The 25,043-nt window shown below is 39.3% G+C and overlaps 1 protein-coding gene across 1 annotated transcript in view; it reads right to left on the minus strand.

Annotated features, from left to right (window-relative positions):
- Positions 1 to 25,043, minus strand: part of LRRC51 (leucine rich repeat containing 51) — a 369,001-nt gene that overhangs the window by 265,657 nt on the left and 78,301 nt on the right. Inside the window, exon 2 of the mRNA XM_044073019.1 lies at positions 5,936 to 6,029. Coding sequence (XP_043928954.1) covers positions 5,936 to 6,017 — 82 coding nt within the window. The 5' untranslated portion in view covers positions 6,018 to 6,029. The remainder of the gene's footprint in view (positions 1 to 5,935; positions 6,030 to 25,043) is intronic.

A 25,043-nucleotide genomic window follows, 5' to 3' on the forward strand; every position in this document is an offset into this window, starting at 1 on the left:
TGCCAATGGTAGTAGGAAGTAACGGAGACAGTGTGCCTTGCCATTGGATGGATTGCTGCCTGTCAGACAGATAGTTCTTGAACCAGGCCACAGTACAGGGGACAAAGGATAGGGAGGCTAGAGTATCTAGTAGTAAGGAGTGTGAGACCATATCAAAAGTTTTGGAGAGATCTAAGAATATAGCAAATACAAAGTTATTGTCATTTCTGTGTTGATTAACCAAATTAGTAAAAGACAGAAGGGCAGTAATTGTACTATGGTATGGCCAAAATCCATGTTGTGTGGTGGAAAGGAGTTTATGTGCGTTCCGAACTGCATAACCTGAGAATGAATACATTTCTCAAGCAGCTTAGATAAGGGAGATAGTATGGCAATGGGACGGTAATTTAAGAAGTCGTTAAGAGTTGCCAGCTTTATGAAGAGGAATAATATATGAAACTTTCCATAGATGAGGGATATAGGCTTCCTGTATGGCACAGTTGATAAGGATAGAGATAGGATAAGATAAGGATACAGCAGCTATTTTTAGGAAGTTGGCAGGTAAACTATCAGCTGCAAGGGTGGTAGGCTTCAATTTTAGGAGGAGGTTTTTTTAATTGTAGAGGTGGGAACAGGTGAGACGGCAAAGGAAGGAATATTATCTAGACATTTGGTTGGGGTATGCTTATGGTTGTTTTTGGATAATTGGGTGGATAATGTCAGAATAGATTCTGTGAAATGGTGATTAAACTGGGATGCTATGCTCTTGCTATTACTGGTGGAGCTCAGAGCTGGAGTGGTAGTTTTCCCTGGTTTTAGTAGGGAGTTGATAGTTTGCCAACATTTTTCAGGATTTTTTGAGTATTTTCTATGGACACCAAGGAAATAGTTTTGTTTATCAAGTTTGGTTTGTTTCTTGGCCTGATTTCTAAGTTGTTGGTAGTTTTGTTTGGCTAAGGTAGTGTTGTCTCTCTTCCAGATTTTCCAAGCCTTGTCCCTGGACTTTAGTAGGACTCTTGTCTCTCTGCATGGTTAGTCTTAACTCTTACCTTCCTGATGGGTGCGACTCTATTGTGGACATTGGTGAAGGTACTATTGAAGTAGTCGACTGCCTAGGTTAATCCTAGGGTTTGTAGTGGCTCCCAGTTACATTGTTTTAAAATAGTGTTAGGATCCTGAGGGTTTAGGTTGTGGTCGTCTCTGATTTGTCTGTAAGCTATGGGCTTGGGTATATTGGTGCGTTTGCGTATGAGGAATGTGGGAAGGTGGTCACTAAGACCATCTAGTAGACAGCCTGTATGGTAGTTTTGTTTGGGGCAATTGACCAGTGTCCAATCAAGAATAGATTGTTTTGGGGATTTTTTTATCTGCTCTAGTGGGTTCTTGAATGAGTTGGGAAAATCCAAAGAGGTTAATATGGTTAGTGGGGTTGTTAGAGTTACAGACTGACCAGTCAGTATTTAAGGCGCCTAGTAGGATAGTTTCTTGTGGAAGATTATCACTAGCCCAGTGTATGATTTCCTCAATTTATTTATTTATTTGTTTGTTTGTTTGTTTATTTATTTATTTATTACATTTGTTTACCGGGTATGTCCAACTAGGCCAGTGGCCTGTTTTCAGTGGAGACCCGGGGAGAAAAACCCCACAGTAATATATGACAATAAACAATTATGGGAGAGTTATTTCTTGGAGGGATGTAGCAGCAAAATATGTTGAATTTTTTGTGTGTTATTTATGTATAAGACAGAGGCTAAGGTTTCCACGTTATGAAATTTAGATAGAGGGGTTTGTGGAGGTTGGATGTTGAGTGCGTTTTTAAAGAGAATTGCAACCCTACCTCCCTTCCAGCCTACTCTATCTAGTCTTAAGAAATTATAACCTGGGAGGAGGATTTCTTTGTTTTGGGTGCTAGGTTTTAGCCATGTCTCTGTAAGGGTCAGTATGTGAGGAGAATAGTGGGTTATGAATGCAAGTAGGTCAGGGAGCTTGTTAGATATAATCCTGGTGTTGATGTTAAGAATCAGTAGGTCAGATGTCTGTTTGGTTCAGATTATGATTTTGAATGGTCCTGGGTTAGGGTGTATGTCTCCTGAGATACGTAGTTTCTTTGCAATAAGTAGTATATGTTTAACTGTGTGAGCTATTTCTATGCTGGCTCTAAATGATATTTTTCTAGTGTAACATCTTGGCATGTAGTATTGTGCTATCTTTGAATATTGTAGGGCTGATAACAAAGTTTATGTGAGTTTTTGTAAGTGTGGAAATATGTGTTGTATGGTATGTAGTGTTGTCCAGTGGTTTGTTAGCATGTATGGATGTGATGTAGGCTAGAGTTGTGACAGCTAGCAAGAGAGATGCTAGTGTGATTTGCATATTGTATAGTAGTGATGCTTGGCTGTAAGCAGTAGAGTGGATATGTGTGTATCAGGCAGGGAGTCAGGGGGTGTGGATGGCGAGAATCATGAGAGGTAGGTGACTGGAGTAGGTAGTGGTCAGGTGATGAGGGGTTAGAATAAAGGTAGGTGTACTGGGGTGGGTGGGATATGGAGGAGGGTAAGGGAGCTGAGTGAGCCCAGCGAAGCGAGGTGAACAGAGAGGGACCCAACCAGGCCGTGAGATAGCAGAGACAATATGTGTGTACTAGTCAGGGCAGAATGCAATACAAAGTGAATGGCTAACAGTAAATTATTAGTTTCCTACAGTTTTCTTTAAAATTTGGCTGCAGGTTTACAGGGGGGAGCCTAGTATGATGTTGCCAGTACTGCGGACCCCTATGCAGTCCACTAAAGAGCTACTTCCCAGACTAGAAAGATTACTGAGAGGAAACGATTAACCTTGTCTCCTTTACTGATTATTTGTACTTTGTTTTAAAAATAGAGTTTGACTGCTTAGGTTTTCAGTGGAATACGAGCAGCAGTCTCGTAGCATTGCCAGCCTTTCAAAGGGGGCGGGCTGAGTTGGGTGAAAAAGATAGACAGTGTTCCTAGGAAGGAGAAGGAAATATAGGTGCAAATTAGGACAGTGAAAAGCACTTTATCTACTATATGTTTCACAGAAAATGCACTAAAACAGCTTGCCACAGTAGATCATCATCTAAATTAAGTAATTACGTTAGATATGCTTTGTGACACTGGTAATTTAAAAATAGTATCTTCAACGTATCTCTATTCATTAGAAATATCTAACTATCAGAATAGTAAAATCTCTTCTCATACATTAAAATAAGCAGAGCTCATCGTTTCACAGGACATACCTCTAAAGATGTTAAGCAATATAAGTCCAGTCTCATATATTAAAAGTCAGAACACAGCATTTGTAAAATAAAAATAAAAACTAAATAAAATAAGGCAATAGTTACATTGCTTCAGGATGCCCATGTCCACCAAACTGGATTCAGAGATAGCAGAAAAGTGCCCATCAACAGTTACAGGTCCTAATGTGTACTTGCAAGGGATAGCAGTGGAGGATGTTTGGAACCAGATGCGGGAAGTGTGCTTACTTGGTGTAATCTGCAGTCAGCCTAACAGGAGATGCTGCCCAGAGCCCAAACCTGATCTTCTCTGAACAGCAATAGTCCTGGGTGCTATAATAAGGTAAGGTAGACCTAAATAGTCCTACCTAAATGCATAAATGCTGCTCACCTTGCCCCATGAGTAAAGCACGACTGAGGTAAAGTTCTGAGGTGGTTTTTATAGGGACATTTCAACTTCAGGTAACTGCCACTGCATGAAGACCAGCTTCTTGCAAGCGCGAGGCTTACATATGATCACAAAAAAGCAAGTTTTACACTAACTATGCCCTAAGGCCAATCAGGTGAGCACACAATGAGCTTTCCAACACCAATTCTTAGCTCATATAGGTGAAAACAGCCCTCTCCTGCCACAATAGTGCAGACTTTGTCCCTCTTAATGTAAAATGACTGGTTTGAAGCCCAAGTGTTAAAGAACCTCAAGCAGATGCCTAATACTAACTAAGAAGCACTAGATGCAACATATTCCAGTGCAAAACAGTAGCCCTTACAGCAGTTTGAAAATGCAACTTAAACTTTAAAGAAGTGCAAAATAAACAATAAATAGCACAATAAACTTTCACAGTACAATGAAAATAAGCAATGTTTCCAGACATTTGCATTTGTACAGGGCATTGGCACAATGAGCAGCTCTGTGCAAATGTGGTGAATTTATACCAGCACTGGAAATACAGAAATCTGACTACTGAATCTTCTGGCCAATAAAACAAGTACACTTAGAGCTCTTTTGTGTGCTTCCCAACTCAGATAAACCAGGTAAATACCTACTGCAACTAGAATAACACCACTCCTCCTAATGTAAAAGCACAGCAAGAGTGTTTGGAGTAAAATGCTACCACAAACAAACCTAAACTTAAGGAAAGTCAATAAGTAATTCAAGATATCAGCAGTGTACTTAAAACAGCTTATAAAGGTGTGAGTGTTCAATAAAAGTACTTTGCTTTGTAGAAATGAGCCAAGCACCACTCAACTGTGCAGAATTTATAAAGGCACTAGAACAAGGTAAGCCGATTAAAAAGCCCTCCAGTCACCAAAACAATTACATTCAGGAATCTCTGGTGTGTTTCCGCAAACTATGCAGAACAGGCTACCACTTACTGCCACTAGAAAAATCCACCGTCCTCTTGATGTAAAAAAATACACTACTTTATCCAACAGCTAGTTAAATAATGAATTCAGAGCAAGTACATCAGCAGAAGAGGCAATGAGAATCAAAATGCATTTTTTCAAAATAAGCACAAGGAAAGGCAAATAAATAAATATATAAGCAGCAGTGTAGAAATAGAGGAGGTTAAAAAGCTCAATTTACAGTAAGGGTGAGCAGCTTAAAATCACCAAGGTTAAAAAGCAGAACAAGGAATGCTAGGTGGGTGGGAAAAATACCTAGCAGACAGTAACCAACAGTGCTTGCAGGTTTTGCAGGTCTTGAGTCTTACCAGAAAAAGTCAAAAACACAGATATTCTCTGTGTATTTAAGGTGTCACTCAAGAAAGAAATTAACCAATAGAAAAAAAAACATGAAATGTGCAGCCGAGATAATTTAAGTGTCTATCTGTCACAAAGAACAAGAACACAAGGCCAAACAGATTTCTTAAAACAGAAAACAAAATGCAACAATTACAACAGAAAGCAACTCTATCAGTTTAAACAAGTCAAAGACAAAAAATTAGATTTCCTTTCCTCACCCAGCAGGGAGTCAGCAACAGTGCTTGTAGTTTTTGCAGCCTTGAGTCTTATCAGAAAAGAACTCCATAAACATAGCTGGCTTACAAAACTTTGAAATGAAATAATAACCATCCACATCAATCCACACTGGCAAAGTAAGTGACGTTTATCATGTAAGAATAGCAATCTGCATGTCCTTCCTGCATTCATGTGGGTTTCCTCTGGGTGCTCCGGTTTCCTCCCACATTAGAAAGACACGTGTCTGGTGCGTTTCTCCCCGGGCCTCCGCTGAAAATTGGCCTTGTTCCGAGTCGGACTTTCCCAATTAACAAATGTTAAATAAATACAAATACAATAAAAATAAAATCTGGATTCAGAAACAGACTCATCATGTAGAGAAGCACAGAACATCCAAGAACAATTCTTTCTTTCTTTTTTTTTTTTTTTTGTAAGGGGGCTGTATTTTAAAATTTGATTAACCTCTGCCACACATCAAGGATCCATGCAGCACCCAGTGTTTCAATGAAAAAGAAAAATGAGGAAATATAGGCATAAGGCATTATACAACTTTAGGCATTCAACAACCCATGGAGTTATCCAGTAGCAATAACTGAGGCTTGGTGCTTTGTTAGGGGTCAGCACTCAGACTATGTTCCAATCCTTGAACCAAATAACGGGTAAGTGTCTGTGGGACCAAGCCCTGAAAAGGAGAACAGAGTCCCAAAAGAAACTTAGTCTACCACCCACAGGCAAAATAAATACCTTCTGCAGTATTGATACATCTGAAGGATAAGTCAACTGCAGGTTCAAGTGAAGATGAGTCAGAGTCTGCTTTCTTGTTCATCCTTGGAGATTTCTGAAATGAAGATGACAGAAAATTACCATCTGTATAACTGTATCTTTCTAATCAATGTCCTTGTTTAATTATCATATTATTTATTTTCTTATTTGCCCTTATTTTGGTAACTAGATAAGAACCACCAGGACAAGGCACTGACTCAGGATGGTCCTCAATATAGCAAAAACACTAAGGTTATTAAATTTTCAGAATACATGTGTATTTAAATGATACAGAATTACATGAACACTTATACGATCATCTTATATGAGTAACCTGCTTGGTCATTTTATTTCTTAACACTGCTTAATCATAAATTATTCATGTTTTCTTCACAGCCAATAGACAACTCCATTCACTAACTTCTCAGTCATAAATTATTCATTTCTTTCTTCACTGTTAATAGACAACTCCATTCACTAACTTCTCTAGAGGTAGCCATACCAATGGCCTCAAAAGAAGCCCTTGTCAGCTAGATGCAGTCTACATTGGGCTGGTATCATTCTAAAAGCTCCATGTTTTTTGTAGTAGACATGTATTCAAACAGTGATATTAACATGCTCTGCATGTGACTATAAGAGTTTACAATATAGCCCTGGGGTCAGGTCAGTGCCCTATACTGGCCAGCTTACCAACTTGAGTCTCCCCTGAAGATAGGTCTAGTACAACTAACACAGTCAACAATGAATAAATAAATAAACAACAAACAAGCAAACATATCAGGCATCACAAATGACATAAAACAGAATAAAACATTTTACCAGTGACCTCAACCTTGTAAGTTGTGCAGATAATGAGGCTGCACTTCCTCTATAGTAGTGGTCACATCCATGCTAGAACGCTTTGAGCTTTTCTGGATGCTTTTCCAAAAAAAAAAAAAAATAGTAATGGCAGAAAGGATACAAAAAAAACATCCAGAATGGTGAGTACGCTGCACAAATATGCTGAAAAGAACAGATTATTTTTGCTGCAGGAGACTTAATATGATAACATACAATTTTAAGAGGAATACTGGTAGGACTAGACCTCAGGAGAAAATGCAGGCTAGGGAAAAGGGAAACAAAAGGGATGAATTTTAAGGCACATATGAGGCAGCACTTTTCACATAGATGATAATATATGGGGGGGGGGGGTTCATTCTAACCGGAAGTTACTGTGGGGCAAAGTACAACATAGGGACTTGAAACAGCTTGAGATAGCCAAAAACAAATCTGAGAACAGGGTAGCAAATGATCAGTATGCTAGCATTATCAGTCATCAAAAGAAAAGGCAGATCTTCCTTTTACTGACAAACTCTAGGTATTGACTACTGCCCCTCATGTCTTATATTGCATTACTGTCTGTCTCCTTGGCCTCCAGCAGGGCTGTCAGTTGCTAGTCTTAAGCACCTGCTAACTCCTAAGAGAAGGTCAGTCATCACTGGAGTGCTCTTGCCTTTCTTTCCTCTAAACTACTCTGTGACAGCCTATAATCTATAAATTAACCCAAGATACAAGTGTCACAGATGGAAGACTAATCACTGCACTCAGTGGCTGGCATCATAAAACTTGTTCTGAATTCACAGGTAAACCCACTTTTATATTCCACATTTAGTTACATCAATGGGAATATATCAGAGAGCTCAAGCACAAACATACTGGTATTTCATCAAGGGTCACCACCTTTAAAACAGGGACATGTAGTGGATACTGTTATGTACATTACGTGCATTATGTATGAAATTTTAAAAAATACTACACTGTCAGACTAATCTGTGCTATTGTGGGCCTAAAATCCAGTCTGCAATGAGATTCCCAGAAATTCCCAGTGCACTACTAGAAGATGATTAAACTGACTGCAGTCCACAAAGGTTCAACTATGCAAATGGGAAAGTGTACCATGTCTGCAAATGCAAACTGCTCTTCATATGTGCAATGACATAATTAGATGTCTGTGCTCACTACATACACTGCATCTACAACAACAAACTTATCATCCAACTCTGGTTGCGCTGCTTGTATTGTCTGAGCAATGACCTCAGCACCTCTACCAGCACATACAATCAGTAGAAGATGCCCACTGGACTCATAATCACCCAAGACTATTGCTTCAAAGAAAGCCAACAGCTGGCACCTACCACCAATCACTGCCATGGCCAAATGTCATTGAATGGTAAAATGAGAAAGTGAATAAAACTGAATGCAAATTAATTCATATACATCTGTTAGCCACTGGCCAAGTATGTCTACAGAGAATGGCTATGCCAGTCCCTTTGTTATTCATATAACCAAAATCTGAGAGGGAGAAGATAGTGAATTATGTCATAGGTTAAGTTAGGTTGGGGTATCCATTTGATAAGAAGGAATAGTTTGTTTATCATTGTGATAATGAATAGCAGGACCAACAGGCCCTAGAAAGTTAAAGATTTTAAAAGCAAAACATTAAGCATAATTTCGCAAGAGAAGTCTACACTACAAGGCACCTAAAATTTAAAATAAATGAGGGAATGGGACATAACTATACTGCATGTCATAAATGCAAATTAACTTAAGAGAGAATTTGAAGTGAATGGGATCAGCAATTACCAGGGGTCAGTTTATCAGACAACCAAAAAGCTCAAAATGGGGAGGAGGCCTTAGGGATGTTTATCAAAACACGTTTCTGGATATGAGTTATTGGGCACAGAGTGCTGCAACTTCAGTGACGGTAAGCAATTCAACCACTAATCTGAGTTTGGGTGTACAGAATAATTTTGCACCTCTGCAGCTCATGCATATAAAGTTATAACAAGGGTGCTAACATTGTGCATATTTAATAAGTGTTCTTTTATGTGGCTCTTTGTCCACCTGCCTATGTACACCAGTGCACCCATACCTTCAGCTGCAGAAAATAATACAGAGCAAGACCATGCCATGAGATTGGGGGCACTGCAGCAGCTTACTCTATGCAGTATATTACAGAAATCTAGTTCCATGCGTTTTTGCTGGATAGACATAACGTAGATTTCTAACATGAAGTCAGTAGAACACAAATGATTAAAGTTGATAACCATCTCTCAACAAATCTCCAGCACTAACTTCACTTTGTTTTAATGACTGATTGTCTAAAATTTATTGTGAGCATTTCTTATGTCTGAGAAGAATGCAAGACTGGTAGGGTCTGCTGATATACAGATTTTATCCTTAAATATGATACTAGTTTAAGAAGCAAGCCTGGGCATCAAAGAAACTATCTTAGAAGACTGGATCAAGTACACTTAGGCCTACTCTCCCTGCTTGTAGAAAGATGTAGAGCATTGTGACCCTATGGATGCCTGCTAATGACAACTGATGTATAAATAAACAAGGATTCTATAAAATACATCCTAGACTCTCTTGAAGGCTCCTCAGCTTATGTGTGTGCTACAGCTTGTACAAGTAAAGGGGTCTGAAGCACTGCATGACAGTATGGAGCAAAAAAAGGAATCAAGAATTGGGTAAAACCCCTCACCTCTGATTACTAGTAAATGATGACTTACCAAACAGTCTTTCATAAGTAAGTAGTTTTGGTGAAATAGGTGCAAATAGAATGACAGGAAGGGGTGACTAAGAACTAGGGGAAAGAAGCTAGTCAGGGTCAAGAGAATAAGCATACTTGATATAAACAGAAGCTTCCGTGACTATAATGATTCACGAAAAGGAAAACACAATGTGTCTCTATTTGTTTGTGTTTATTTCATTTTAAAGGGAAAATCCACTCTCCAATGTACTTAACCTTATCACACAGATATTTTTGTCCCCATAACATCATCTAGATGTTATTTAGTGTTTAAAAATCCTTGAGTGCCTTTTCATTTCTTCACCTTCATTATCCACTGTCACAGGTCAAGAAGGTTCCACAGTATTTGCCTGTTCAAATGCATTTGTTTCAAAAAGGAATCTGTCTCAGCCTTTCTGATCTTGGTTAGACATACAATTATTTCTAGTTTTCAGTGTTTTTAGCACCTAAAGTTATACTTTTTGAACTTGTCCTGCTAAGGTCACAGATTAACAACTAAAATTATTCTGTTTTCCAAGATTTCACTTCAAATAAGTATTTACATAATAAACATAGACAAATTAGTTATATTACAACACCATAAAATCAAACTGATAAATACTTTCATTTTGACTAGTAAAATGTTGCTTTTGTCCTTGCAACTGCACATAATTTAAGAAGAGAGTCTGAAAATAAAATAAATACTGCAAGCCTTACCATCCACTTGCTGTGACAACTATTAGCCACAAATGAAACAGAAGAACTGCTACACTGAATTGACACGTTTTACACATCAGGAAGAGTATGGGTGAGAATCCAGCAATTGTTTATGGACTGCAAATCAAACCTTATTATTTAGTTTATTTGTTTTGAACAGGGTTATATCTACAACGCGGGTCTATATTATATAGACGAAAAATCAAAATGTTGAATGCTCACATGAGCGTGACAGCAGAAATTCAAATCCGCTATTATGAGGGCTGTGCCCCCCCCCCCCTGTAAATATATATTCCAACTCCGAAATCACTCTACAGTGAGGAAAAGGTAAATATTCTGATCCTCATTGTACTGTGATCCAAAAAAATAAACATCACATTATTGCATTTACACTCATGTGAGCGTTCGACATTTTTGACTTTTCGTCAATCTAAAGTAGACCCTACAAATCAGTCTTTACATAGCACAAATCAATATCATTCAGTGAAAAGCACAAAACTGTCATGCTAATGTCACTTCATCTAAAGGAAAAAACAAACACCTTTAACTCTTAAGACATGTCATATAAAAGGGACACAAACTGCATTGTGGGAAGAAAACAAAATCTATGAAAACAAAATCATACTGATATAGCAGGCTGTATTACAGCAACTCTGGGGTAACATAAATTATAATATGCTTCGGCATGGGTAACCCTAATTTTGCCTGTAGGTGCATCCATCAGTTTGGGGCATCTGCTATTCACTGGAAAGGTAAATACAATTTTTCAAAAATGCATGCAATTTTATGTGTTTCCTATAAGTTAAAATGGGATGGTAGTTCTGAAAATCTATTTAGCTTTTTGTATGAATGATTTAATTGAAGCAAAAAATCTTGAAAATGTGACGCAGATTCAAATGAAGATAAGTAACTACATAAGAGATAAGCCTGAAAAATTGGCATGTATATGTAAGCTAAAAGTTGGAAATATACATTCAAATGAGATGTCAATAAGTGGGAGTAATAACTTTCTATCATAATGACTACTCAGCCCAAATTATCATCAAATGTAAATGGCTTTACAGGTTTCAACAAAAAGCAAACGGTACTAAATTATATCAAGAAGTGTAAATAGCAATGGTGCAGGAGACACACATGAATATAAATGAGCATGTGAATTTGACAAAGAAAGGATTTCAGTATGGACATTCAGCAGAATATCAGGGACAAAGGAAAAGGGGAGGAGTACTAATACTGATTTCAAGATGGGCTTCAACAGTGACAGAAAAGGGGAAAAACAGACAATAATGGTAGATTTTTGGTAGTAAATGGTTATTGTCAGGTGTGGAAGATTACATTGGCATGTAGCTGTATTCCATCTAAAACTGCAATCACTGAGCTTAAGAGAATTTGGGAAGAAAAAAGATTTCAGTAGGGAATATTATTTATAGGTGGAGAATAGAACCTGATTTGCAGCAGTGAGAATGTATCAGGGAAGCCTAGAAGGGAAAATATAACAAAAGACAGTAGATTTCTGTATATATATATATATATATATATATATATATATATATATATATATATACATATACATATATATATATATATATATACACACACACACACACACACACACACACATATAGAAATCATATATACATATAATCAAATATTTATAATACTGAATGTTTTTTTTACGTAGGCAGAAGTGATTGAAATGCATTTGATTGCATCAGTCAGCATTAAGTCCGTGTTAGATTGTGAACAGTGGGGATCAGGAAATTTGCCCTTTAACCACTGTAGAGCTATCTCAGAGTTGGTATATATAAAACTAGCAGGAGGTATAGGGGGCATCTCCCCTGCAAAAAGCATAAATGTTTTTTGTTTTTTATACTGTTTTGGCTTTTGATCTTTGAGGATCATTGTTTAACCGTTTGACATTTGTGTACTTCAGTATTTCGAAGTACATCCATACATATAAATGTGTGTGTGTGTGTGTGTGTGTGTGTGTGTGTGTGTGTGTGTGTGTGTGTGTGTGTGTGTGTGGTACTATTTGGTATGAAACTTGTGAATTTAGTAGTATGAACTCCAACTGACTTTAAATATTATTCCCCAAATTATAACTGGACTACACTGGACAGAAATTATATTTCATGGGAGCATATGTAATTAAAACCTTTGACAGGCATCCAATACCTTTTTCTAGTCATACTAAAAGCTAAGATAAACATACAGGATAGTGAAGTAAAACTGAGATGCTGGTGTTTTCCTACTTATCCACTGAAAAGATAGGAATTTAAGGAATGGGTAATGATGTGAGATTTATTAGGGAAGACATACATTTCTTCAGAAGAGATAGCTAGTGACTGGGATAAAATTAAAATGGAGTTTAAAAGCATGGTAGAAATATGACAGAGATGGTAAAAAGTAATAGGAATTATTCAGAGGGGTTGGCAAAGATTAAAGTACTGAAGAATAAGGGGAATCTCAAACAAGAAAAAAAACTGCAGTGTTAAAGGGAAAATAAGGGAGCCTTTGAGTAATATGTATGAGTTTATAAAGGTTACTGTTAAGCAACTGTATGTAGCTCAGAGTGTGTGTATGTACCTTTAAAAAGGCATCCAAGGGCTTGCACAAGTGTATAAATACTGAACACATGCAAGCCTGACTGACATTTTGTACTAAGCTGTTAATATGTAAGCATGTATGTCCATAAGGTCTGTTAATCAGTTTGTTTATATTTTATAATGCTACTATCCATCCTGATGTGCTTCTATGTAATAAAGCATCTAAATGAAATACCCTGCCAGTCTGTCATCTATGTTAGAGAGGGATGAGCAACATGGTGTCAGAAGAGGCATATCTAAAAGGGCATGGTGTCAAAGGAAGCATGGCCAAAAAAACTTATTGCCAGAAAGAGCTCCAGTTTCTTCAATCTGGGTCCGAGAGGCACCCGGTTGGTATTGGAGGAATATATAGGAGTGGATCATCCCTACTTCACGTATAATTCACAAAGCAGGTCAGAAATGAACTTCAGATCTTAAAACTTGCTCATATAATTTCTTTTTCGCAAAATATGAAACGAGGCATACAGAACGCTCTAAACGATATTCAAATAAATCGAAATGTCTGATACTGATAAAAATATTCAAATTACTGTGGAAAATGTTTGAAATAAAGTCTGAATTGCATAAAATGAATACAAGAAGGGAAATGACTGCCTTTTTTCAATAAGCACTTATTTTTCATATTAATTAAAGATATCCAATTTATCAGAAGTGTATAAAGTGTTTGCATGTTTCTGCAGTATTACAGTAAAGTTATTTCACAAAATACAGCCCTTTCAGAGCATATTTCGCAAAGTACAGTATTTCAAAGAGCTTATTGTGCATTTGAATGTAATTACAAGGGCCATATTTTTTAGTGCCTTTGTGCATAGTTTGTGGGCATGGCAGACGGGTTTCAAAAACCCAGTGCACTTGTGTTTCACAATAATATTGCAAAGAACTGGAGAGTGTTTGAGCAAGAGTACAATATTTTCAGACAGGATGTATTTTCTGATAAAGATGGCCATACAAAGGCATTCATTCTGCTTAATTTAGCTGGGTCCGAAGCTACTGAAAGGGAGCATTCATTTGTGTATGCACCTGCTGTCTTTGTAGAAGGGGGGAAAACCATCATGCTGTTACACCAGCTGAGTCAAGGGAGGACCCCAAATGCTTAAAACATACATTTAAAGAAATGTGTAACCCCCAGATAAATGTTAAATGGAAAGGCACTTATTTTACACAAGGGCTCAAAAGCCTGGTGAAACTTTTGCAGCATATATAACTGACTTCAGAAACAAAACTAAAACGTGCAGACTTGGTGATTTAAGGGCTAAATTGATAAAACACAGACTTGTGTATGGTATTAAGGATGATGCTGCGAAAACGATGTTGCTTTGTGATAGTGATTTAACTTGGAATAAGGCCATTGAGATGTGTCAGATATACACTCACACAAAAGCACACAAATATTCTTACAAATGAGAGATGCATGCTTCCAGTAAGTTCTAGAACTCATGCTGACAGTATGTGGCACATGGTTAAAAGAAACAGGACCAAGCACATGGCAGCAACTGTAGTTCCTGCAGCACTCACTAGTAAACCCCAGAGCTTTCCAGCAAATTCCAGAGTGCGCACAGTCTCAGTGAAGCGTAAGAGTGAGTCAGCAAACTCAAAGCATGGGCCCCCACCCAGTTTCTTTGCCAAATGTCATAACTGTAGTGGAAATTATGAATCTAAAAGGGAAAATGTTTAGCTTTTGGTCAGCAGAGCCACAAATGCAGTAAGTGGAATCATTTCAAAAGGTTTTGTTAATCAAAAGGCCCACATCCTTTCATTAAAAGGGAACATTTTAAGAAATTAGTTGATCAATTAGAAAGCTGCAACCCTAATCTTTATGTTGATGGTGTGTCAGTTCTTTATGAAACAGTCAGTGCAGTAGATTTAAGGGCAAAGGATGAAGTAGTTTTTCCTGTTCTGATAAATGGAAAACCCATAGAGTTCAAAGCTGACACAGGTTTCCAAGTGGAATGTTATGTCAGCAGAAACATTTGCTAGAGTGTGTCATGGTGAAAGGCTTGACCTGGCAAAGTGTGCGAAGCTTGTTGCTTATGGTGGTGAAGAAATTCAAAATGAAGGCTCAGTGATGCTTTCATGTTACTCTGTTGGGAGATGTTATGACTTCTTATTTTATGTGGTCAAAAGGCCCATTCAGTGATTATTAAGGCTCAGAAACAGTTTGAAAATGGGACTGCTTTCATTTAACAAGGAAGTCCATCATGTTAGCTTAAAAGACCACTACTCTAATTTTGACAAGTATAATTTTTTGACCTATCCTGATCTTTTTGAAGACAAACTAGGCAAGCTTCCAGTTTTGTACTCCATGAAGATAGACCCAGATGTCAGTCCAGTTATCAGGCCAACTAGAAGAGTTCCAATAGCCATGCAGGACAGAGTCAAAGCTGAGTTAGATAAAATGGTGCAACAAGGTGATTTGTCCAGTAGACGAACCAACTGAATGGGTATCTTCCATGGTCGTAGCTCATAAGAAAAGCTCAGATGACATCAGAATATGTATTGATCCACGGGATTTGAACAAAGCACTAAAAAGACCTCATCATCCAAAGTGCACAGTTAAAGAAGTCACAGCTCTGATGCCAAATGCCACTGTTTTTTCTGTCTTAAATGCAAAGAGTTAATTTTGTCAAATTCAGCTTGACAAGAAATCCTCATTGCTAACTACTTTCAGTACTCCATTTGTCAGGTACAGATTTTTGAAAATGTCATTTGGAATAAATTCTGCAAGTGACGTCTTTCAACGTGCAATGCAGCAATTTTTTTCAGGATATCCTTGTGCTGTTACAGTACATGACATACTAGGAGGTAATGGTGAAGCTCAGCATGACAGAAACCTCAGAAAAGTTCTGGAATAAGCACATCAAGTGAATCTTAAGCTGAATCCACAGAAATGCAAATTAAGACTACAGGAAGTTGCTTATGTTGGTCATTTATTTACCAGTTCAGGCCTACGACCAGACCCTTCCAAGCAAACAGCCATTTTCGAGATGCCAGCTCCAGACAATGTTCCAGCCCTGCAACATTTTCTTGGCATGGTAAACTATCTAGACAAGTTCATTACAGACTTGAGCCAACTAGCAGCACCCTTCAGAGAGCTGACATGTAAAGATGTATCATGGTCTTGGTTAGAGTAATACCAGAGAGCATTTGATGCCCTGAAACAGATAATTGCTAGTCCACCAACTCTCAGATACTATGATGTTCACAAACCAGTTACTCTTTCCTGTGATGCTTTGAAATTTGGTCTTGGTGCAGTCATTCTTCAAGATGGTCAACCTGTTGCTTATGCATTGAGAACTCTTACTCAAACTGAAATGCGCTATGCCCAGATCAAGAAAGAGCTTTTGGCAATTGTGTTTGCATGTTCGAATTTCCATGATTATGTTTATGGCAGACCTATCCAGATCGAAATAGACCACCAACCTCTAGTCACTATTTTGAGAAAGCCTATGCATACAGCTCCAACCAGATTGCAACGTATGATGTTGAGGCTGCAAAAGTATAATTTCACTTGTCGACAACAAAGACAAACTTCTTTATCTTGCTGATACATTATCCAGATCACCCAGAAACACCACTGAACTGCGTGAGAATGAAAACCTTGATTTTGAAGTCATGGAAGTGAGAAATTTTTCTTCCACACATCTTGATGAGCTGAGAGATCACACAGCCACAGATCCAGTTTTACTCAACCACTTTATTCAACAAGGATAGCTGTTACAGCAATCTAGTTTACCCTAAGAAGTGCAACCTTATTTTCCATACAAAGATGAGATTTTGTCTGACAATGGTATAATTATGAAAGGTCCAAAAGTGATTGTTCCAAAGAGTGGGACTTCACTCATGTCAAGAGTAGACCAGAGTACCCACAGTCAAATGGTTTGGCAGAACGTGCAGTACAAAGTGAAAAACAGTTACCTGAGAAGTCAAAACGAGACAATAGTGATGTTTTCCTGACTCTCTTGAATCTCAGAAATATTCCTCATGATAAACATCTTGGTTCACCTGTTCAGAGACTTCTGTCGAGACAAACCAGAACCACGTTACCAGTCAGTAGTCAATTGTTGATTCCATGTGTTAAGAACAAGTCAGTGAAAACCAGTCTGTTGAAGAAGCATTTAACCCAGAAGTCCTGCTACGATAAGACCAGCAAACTGCTCAAGCCATTACGAGAAGGAGAAGTGGTAAGGATGCACATGTCCAAAGGTTATGATCAGATTGGAGTCGTGAAGAATATTTGCCCAGAGCCAAGATCGTAAATTGTGGAATCACAAGAAGTAGAGTTTAGGAGGAATCAGAAACATTTGATGCCAGTGTCTGTGCCTATACCACAGCACATAGCCTGTGAGAAAGACTCTATCTCAGAGTGAGTTGTCCAGTGTTCCAGTTCCAAAGGAAGTTCCAGAGAATATTCCCATTCCTGTGATGAATCCAGAAGTTCCTGATACGAGCTGTTCACCAAAGACTTTCCCTGTTGCTAAACCCAGTCCAGATTGTTATGTTACCAGATCCGGTCGTATCTCCAGACCATGTTATAGATACACAGAAACTTGGACATGAACATTGTGTTTGTTTCTAAAGTCTACAATAATGCATTTCTAACTCCAATGTTGTTTTTACCAAGGGCAATCATTTTAAGAGGGAGGATGTAGATCAATATGTGTGTATGTACCTTTAAGAAGCTATCCAAGGGCTTTCACAATTGTATAAATACTGAGCACATGCGAGCCTGACTGCTTTTTATAGTAAACCGCTGAGATGTAAACATGTATGTCTGTAAGTTCTGTCTGTTAATCAGTTTGTTTATATTTTATGATGCTGCTATCCATCCTAATGTGTTTCTATGTAATAAAGCATCTAAACAAACTAACCCGCCTGCTTGTCATCTATGTTAGAGAGGGATTAGCAACAGCAATTATATTTGATAATAACTCCACTGCACAAAGACTTTTTAGCACAATAGCTCAGGCAGCAGAAAGTGTTGTTACCAGACTTAACGAGCTTTTAACGAGCTTATAATAAGAAAAATAACCAGAGATACTATACAGATATTAGATATACTTTGGAAATTTTATGAACATTTATATAAAACAGAATAATGTGGAAACCAAGAAAAAACACAAATGGAAATGTTTATGAAGACATAATTACACCATGGTTAGAGGAAGATAAGGTTGAATAATTAAAAGTTAAGATAGGAAGAGATGAGACAAAAATGCTGATGTATAATTAATCAATAGGGATATCTCCAGGAACAGGCTTTGATCCTGTTGAAGATCTGGAAGATTTTGTTTAATAATATTTTAAGGGGGGGTGCCAACATCATGGAACAAGCTGTAGTGGTTGTCTAATCCAAACAAGGCAAAGACTCTTCAGACCCAGCTTCATATGTTCCCATTTCAATTTTAAACCATGATTTTAAAGTGATTATACTAGCTAAGAGAATTGTAAAGGTGTTGCCAAAATTGACAGATATAGTGGATACATTTATAGTAGATACTGCAGCTAAATAATTTACAATATTATACTAGCAATGATTCTGATGCATCAGTACAGCACAGAATACCAAGATATTATAAAAAATCATAGTTTTGAAGTTTCAGCGTGGTATTTTCCTTTAACTCGGTTAGCCACTAATGGACAGAGCCCATTTGCTGATGGAATCTAGGGAGAAAAGCTCATCTACTAATTAACTTTACTGCAAAAAGAAAACATATTACAAAAATACATTTTTACAACAGAATGGAAGATGAGTAATCCTTGTACAGGCATTGAACACAGATAAAAATGCATATAATAAAGCAATAACCCTACAGAGAGAAAACAAAGATAGATAATATAATAAAATTATAATTCTAATTACCTAATATATGGGTATACTCTCATACACTCATCAGTAAACTAACAGCATTCTGAGGTAGATAAATGTGCTAGGAGATTTACAATTCAATTGTTCTTCGTATGTTGCAAGTGCTACATAGGTAAGTATATGAACAACTAAATATAAGTAGAAAAGATTGTGAAATGCATAATACAGGGGAAAAGTCAGGGTCATTGCTGAAAAGGATCCCTGGACCAGCCCACGTACCTGCTTAAAAAGCTGAAATAAAATAAATAAATGAAACTAACATAAATAAGTAAACATCGACAGGAGGCATAAAGTATTATACATAAAACAGCGGTAGCTTACGGGAAAAAAGACTTGGGAAAAACAACTAGATGAAATATAGGAGTATGAGAGAAAGCAGAGGGAGAAAAAAGAGGGATCAAGCACAACTGCCAGTTAGTGCATTAACGTTGCTAAGGTATGGTGGCTAAGGCATGACAGCGGCTGTTTAAATCATACCACAAACCATGCAGACACAGCTCTGAAGGCACTGTGTTTCTAGCGATTTTTTTAAGCAAGAGGTTGCCTAATACTATGAATAAATGAAGACAGGTAGATCCATTCAGCATCTGATCACTAAAGTTACCTGCAGTCTTCTGAATGTTAACTTTAAAAGTTCTGTATTACATGAGTTGCCTGGATGGTTTATACCAGTACAAGGAAAGATCAGGGTACAGCTCCCTTTGAAGAAAATAGGAGATAAGTACACATTAGAGAATTCCATCCATCCTATTGATTTAAAGGGTATGACAATGGTGTAACTCCTGGCGTCAATGGTAAAGCATTCCACACCGTTATATACTTGATTTAAAAGAATTTATTAGATGTAAGACACCGTGAAACAGTTTAGGAATGAGGAATATCTAGGCAGTTTTTACTCTGGTTCCAAACATAGAAGAAGCCTTTATTCTATTCTGAGAACCCATTTTTGATGGCCTTGCTTTATAGTTAATCTGAAGTTTTTGAAAAATAGTTTTTGATCATTGTGCATATCCTGATCTTTCATTGACTGGACAACCTCAGCACAATGGGTGAGGTTAGAAAAGATATGGAGCAAGACTTTTAGTATTCCTAAAAGGGTTGCTTGCCAAAGGGTATATATAATTTTTGTCTTGTATATCTTCAGCAAAAGTCATCTGACATCCATTCAAAGAGAAAGTCTATTAAAATGATTGTGTAGCATTTGAGTGACAGAAAATATTATGAGCATGGCAAAACAGAGTTAAATCATCTGCATAATGAATAAATGACAGGTCTCCAATCAGCTACCTCATAAGATCAAAGCACAGGGACAGAAAGAAAGTTAATAACAGATAATCCTATAATGACCTTTATTGAGCATACCCAAATTTTGATTATCTTAATGTATACTGTAGAAGCTTCACATACATCCTTTCTTTTATCTCATGGTCAACATATTACCTGGTAAATTTCACTGTAGGACTCCCTCCATTAGGTGTCCTGATCATTAGCTGTCTTGAGTATAGGAATCAGAAAAATGTAACTGATGGGATACATGCCTCTATTCAGTCACCACATAAATTGTAAAAAAAAAGGTAATTTTGGTAATCCTAAGCAGGGAGTATCAGTTTGTCAGGCAGCCTGGCAATCATTGGAAGCGAAGGAACCAAGCTGTGAGCTTGAGACTGTGGAGGTTTTAATGAATCAGTGCCTGAGGATGAAATAACAGGTCTTGGAAATGATCCAGGATCCACGGGCTGTGAATCAAATGAGGCCATAGAAACAGAAACCAGACTTGACGGGGCCAGTAGGGGACAATGAGGATCACTTTGCTCCTCAACCTCTGAGCTTTCTGGAGAAATTTTGGAATGAGGAGAAATGAGGAAAGGCATACAGAAGACCCGGGGGCCAATCTTGCATTAGAACGTCCCTCGGGGGTTCCCCCTGAGGGGGGATCAGGGCAAAGTAGCTTCTGCATTTGTAGTTTAGGGGGTAAGCAAACAAATCACAGCAAGGCTTGCCCCAGCGATGGAAGATCCAATCCGCTGTTACAGGGTTGAGGGACCACTCGTGAGGCATCAGGCTGTCCCTGCTCAGACTGTCCGCAATAAGGATGGAACTCCCGGGAATGTGCATTGCTATAAGAAAGTGGTTGGAAGCTATCTCCCAGTGCCAAATCCTCATGGCTTCCCGACACAGGGGGTAATACCTGGTTCCACCTTGCTTGTTGATATACCAGACGACTAACATGTTGTCTGACTGAATTGCAATGGTCCCAGAGGGTAGGGATGCATGGAACGGTTGCAACGCTAAGAGAACTGTCCTCAGTTCCAGGACATTTATGTGCAAATTGGCCTTCATGGGGGACAGGTGCCTTGCACCATCTTTCCCTGGAAATGTCCCCCCACCCTAACAGGGAAGTGCCCGTGGTCACCGTGGCCGTGGGCTGAGGAAGACAGAACAGTCGACACGTAAAAAGAAGTTATGTACTTACCATAACATTCCATGTGAGTTGTTTATCTTGCCTTTATTCTCACTGATGGGTTCGGAGCTGATCCTCTGCTCCAACATGACCGATAGCAAAGCTCAAGGTTTGCCAGTAGCTCGAGACCAAGCCCCTTATCCCACAATGCACTGCTGGAATTACCTCAGATCTTGTTTGCTGCGAGTATATATACCCTTTTATTTATTTCTACAAGGAAGCACTTCCCGAAGGGGAAGAAGAAGTATTGAGTAACCAGGATGGTACTAGCCTCTAAGTCAACTGTCAGCCAGGAGGGGGAAGGAGGAAGGGACGTGAGAATGAAGGCGAGATAAACAACTCACATGGAACGTTATGGTAAGTTCATAACTTCTTTATGTGAAGTTGTTAAATCTTGCCGTTTATTCTCACTGATGGGTAGCGTCCCTGGCAGCCTCAATCTTGAGTGGCTCATGGAAGTACGTTTTTCAGTACCATGGAGCCAAAGGAAGACCTGTCCCTGGAAGCCTTATCTACTTTGTAATGTGTGATAAAGGTATGAGGCTTAGACCAAGTGGCTGCAGCACAAATATTGTCAAGGGGCAATTTAGCTGGAAAGGCAGAAGACGTAGCAATGGCTCTGGTAGAATGAGCCTTAGGTTTGTGTGTCAATGGCATGCTAACATTCGCATAAACAAAGGATATACAATCTGATAACCATTTAGATAAAGTTGTTTTAGCCACTGGATTACCTATTCTGGCTTCCGAAAAGGATACAAAAAGTTGATCTGATTTTTTAATATCCTTAGTTCTGTCAAGTTAAAATCTGAGCTGTCTGTGTACATCAAGTTTGTGCAGCATGTATTCCAATTTGTTAGAGTGGTTGGGAAAAAAGACTGGCAGCTCAATGACCTGACTGATATTGGATTCAGAACAGACTTTAGGCAAAAAGGAGGGGTTTGTTCTGAGAGATACTCTATCAGCATGGAAAATCATGTAAAGAGATTTAACAGATAATGCTTAAAGTTCTGACACTCTGCAGGCAGAAGTAATGGCTACCAGAAATATAGTCTTCCAGGACAAATATTTGAGATCACAAGAAGATGCTGGTTCGAAAGGGGGGAGAATAATTTGAGACAGCATAAAATTCAAATTCCAGGGAGAATAAGGAATTTTGACAGGAGGTCTCATGAGAAAGGCACCTTTAAAAAAAGCCTTAGATAACTTATGGCTCATAACGTTCAACCCATCGAATCCAAGGTGGAAATTTGATATGGCGGCTAACTGGACTCGAACTGGGGCAGCTGCTGCTCCTTCTTTAAAAATCTTTGTCAAAAATTCTAAAATGGACAATAGAGGAGCTCAGAAAGGGTCGATTTTCTGTATATTGGCCCAAATTGAGAACCTGTTCCACTTACTGCGGTACAGTTTCCTGGTGGATGGCTTGTGAGAAGACAAAAGTATTTGTCTTGTATCATCTGAGAGTGAATGAAGCCTGGCAATTAATGGAAGTGGATTAGCCAAGCAGTCAGTTTTAGGGATTGCAGTGAAGGATGGAGGTCCCCTGACGGATATGTCAGAAGGTCTGGAACTGCATCCAGGATCCATGGATCCTCCAGCAGATGATGGTGAAGGAAGGGGAACCAAATCTGTTGAGGCCAGTAGGGAGCTATGAGGATAACTATCCTTCCCAGTGACTTTGCTTTCTGTAAAACCTTGGGTATCAATGGAATAGGTGGGAATGCATATTGGAGACCCAGAGGCCAATCGTGTACGAGTGTGTCTCTCGGGGAATGTCCCGGAGGTGGTATTAGGGCAAAGTAGCTTCTGCATTTGGTATTGATGTGACTGGCAAAGAGGTCGCAGCAAGGCTGGCCCCACTGGCGGAAAATCAGATCTGCAACTCGTTGGTTGAGAGACCACTCGTGAGGCAACAGTATTGCCCTGCTTAGCTTGTCCACTATCACACTGGATTTCCCCGGGATGTGCGTTGCTATCAGAAAACGGTGGGATGACAAAGCCCACTGCCATACCCTGAGTGCTTCTCAACAAAGGGGATAAGACTTGGTTCCGCCTTGTTTGTTCAAGTACCAGACCACTGACATGTTGTCCATCTGAATTGCAATTGTTGCTAGAGGAAGAGAGTCCTGAAAGTACTGCAATGCCAGAAGTACCGCTCTCAACTCCAGAACACTGATATGCAGATGTGACTCTTGATCGGTCCATGTGCCTTGGGCAGTGTTTCCCTGAAAATGCCCTCCCCACCCTATCAGGGAAGCATCCGTGGTCACAGTGGCTACTAGGGGGGGGGAGAACATAGGGTCTTCTGATAGTAACATGAAGAGACGTCAACCACCACTGAAGGTCTCTCTTGCAAGAATCTGTAATGAGAATCATGTAGTGCATCGGTAGCTTCTGGTAGGACCACTGAGCGAAGAGGAGCCATTGAAGGATTTGCATATGCATCCTTGTGAGTGGTTCAGCCAGGATTGCTGCCCCCATCAACCCTAATACCTTCAAGACCTCTGCTGCTGTAGCTTTGTTCATTGACACCAGTGAGATGATGTGTTGGCGAAGAAGTGAGACTCTTTCGATTGGAAGAACTAGAGTGGTGGTTGAGGTATCTAACTCTGCTCCTATAAAAATGGTATACTGCGATGGCAATAAGGCAGACTTTTCGAAGTTGATTGTAATGCCTAATTGATGGCAGAGTGTCAGAGTACATTGTGTTGCCTGAGTCAACTGATGCCTGGTGGTAGCAGTGAGGAGCCAATCGTCTAGGTATGGAAACACCTGGAATCATAGACGCCTCAGGTGAGCCGTGACCACTGCCATGCATTTGGTGAGCACCCTGGGGGCTGTAGTGAGACCAAAGGGTAGGGCTCGAAACTGGTAATGATTGGCTCCCAGCCGGAAATGCAGGTGACCCCTGGAGCGTCTGTTCATCTTTTTGTGATAGTAAGCATCTTTGAGATCTATGGAGCACATCCAATCGCCTTTCCCCTAGGAAGGGAAGAATGGACTGAAGCGTGACCATTCGGAACTTCTCTTTCTTTACAAATTGGTTGAGTCTGCTGAGGTCCAAGATAGGTCTCCAGTCCCTTGTTTTCTTTGGTACCACAAAGAATCTTGAGTAAGTTCCGAATCCAACTTGGTCTGCTGGGACTGGTTGGATGACTCTTTTTTCTAGCAATTTTTGGACCTCTACGATTGCTTGTTCCCTGAGATTGGGTGGAACATCTGGGATTCTGCTTACAGGAGTAGGTGGGGAAGAGAACGGTATGAAATATCCTCTGGAAATTATACTTTGTACCCATGTATCTGATGTTATGTTTAGCCAGTCTTCTGGGTACAAAGACAAGCGACCCCCCGACTGCCTCCAGAGCTGAACAGCCGCGCCCCCTTTCAGGAGCGCTGGTGGGGCTGACTAGAGAACTGGCCTCTGTCACCCTGTTGTTGCGGACCCCCTCTGCTACACGGGCGGCGTCTTCCATTATAACCCCCTCCTCTGCCTCTAGAGGGGGTTTCTCCACATGTGTCCTGAAAGGCTCCCTGTGCTGTTCGGAACCACATTTTCCCTCCCCTAGGGCCCTTGGGGTAGGGCTGAGTAGGGGTAGAAAGACGGACTCCAATGGCAGATAGGGTCTTGCCTTCCTGCTCACACCTGGTTAAAGTTTCTTTTACTTTAGGCCCAAACAGTGATGAGCCATCAAATTGGGTGTTGATAAAGGAAGACTTAAAGGGTTCCACAAAGGAAAAGAGACACATCCAGGCTTGTCTCCGCAGAGCAATGCCTGAACTAGCGGCTCTACTTGAACTATCAGCTGCATAAGATATGAGACGCATGGACGAGTTTACAACCGAGTTTTGGGTAGTGAGCTGTGTGTTGACTTTGTCGGCAACCCCTG

This window comes from Protopterus annectens, chromosome 5.part1 (genome assembly GCF_019279795.1).
Source record: "Protopterus annectens isolate FY-2018-M chromosome 5.part1, PAN1.0, whole genome shotgun sequence".
Taxonomy (NCBI): Eukaryota; Metazoa; Chordata; order Ceratodontiformes; family Protopteridae; genus Protopterus; species Protopterus annectens.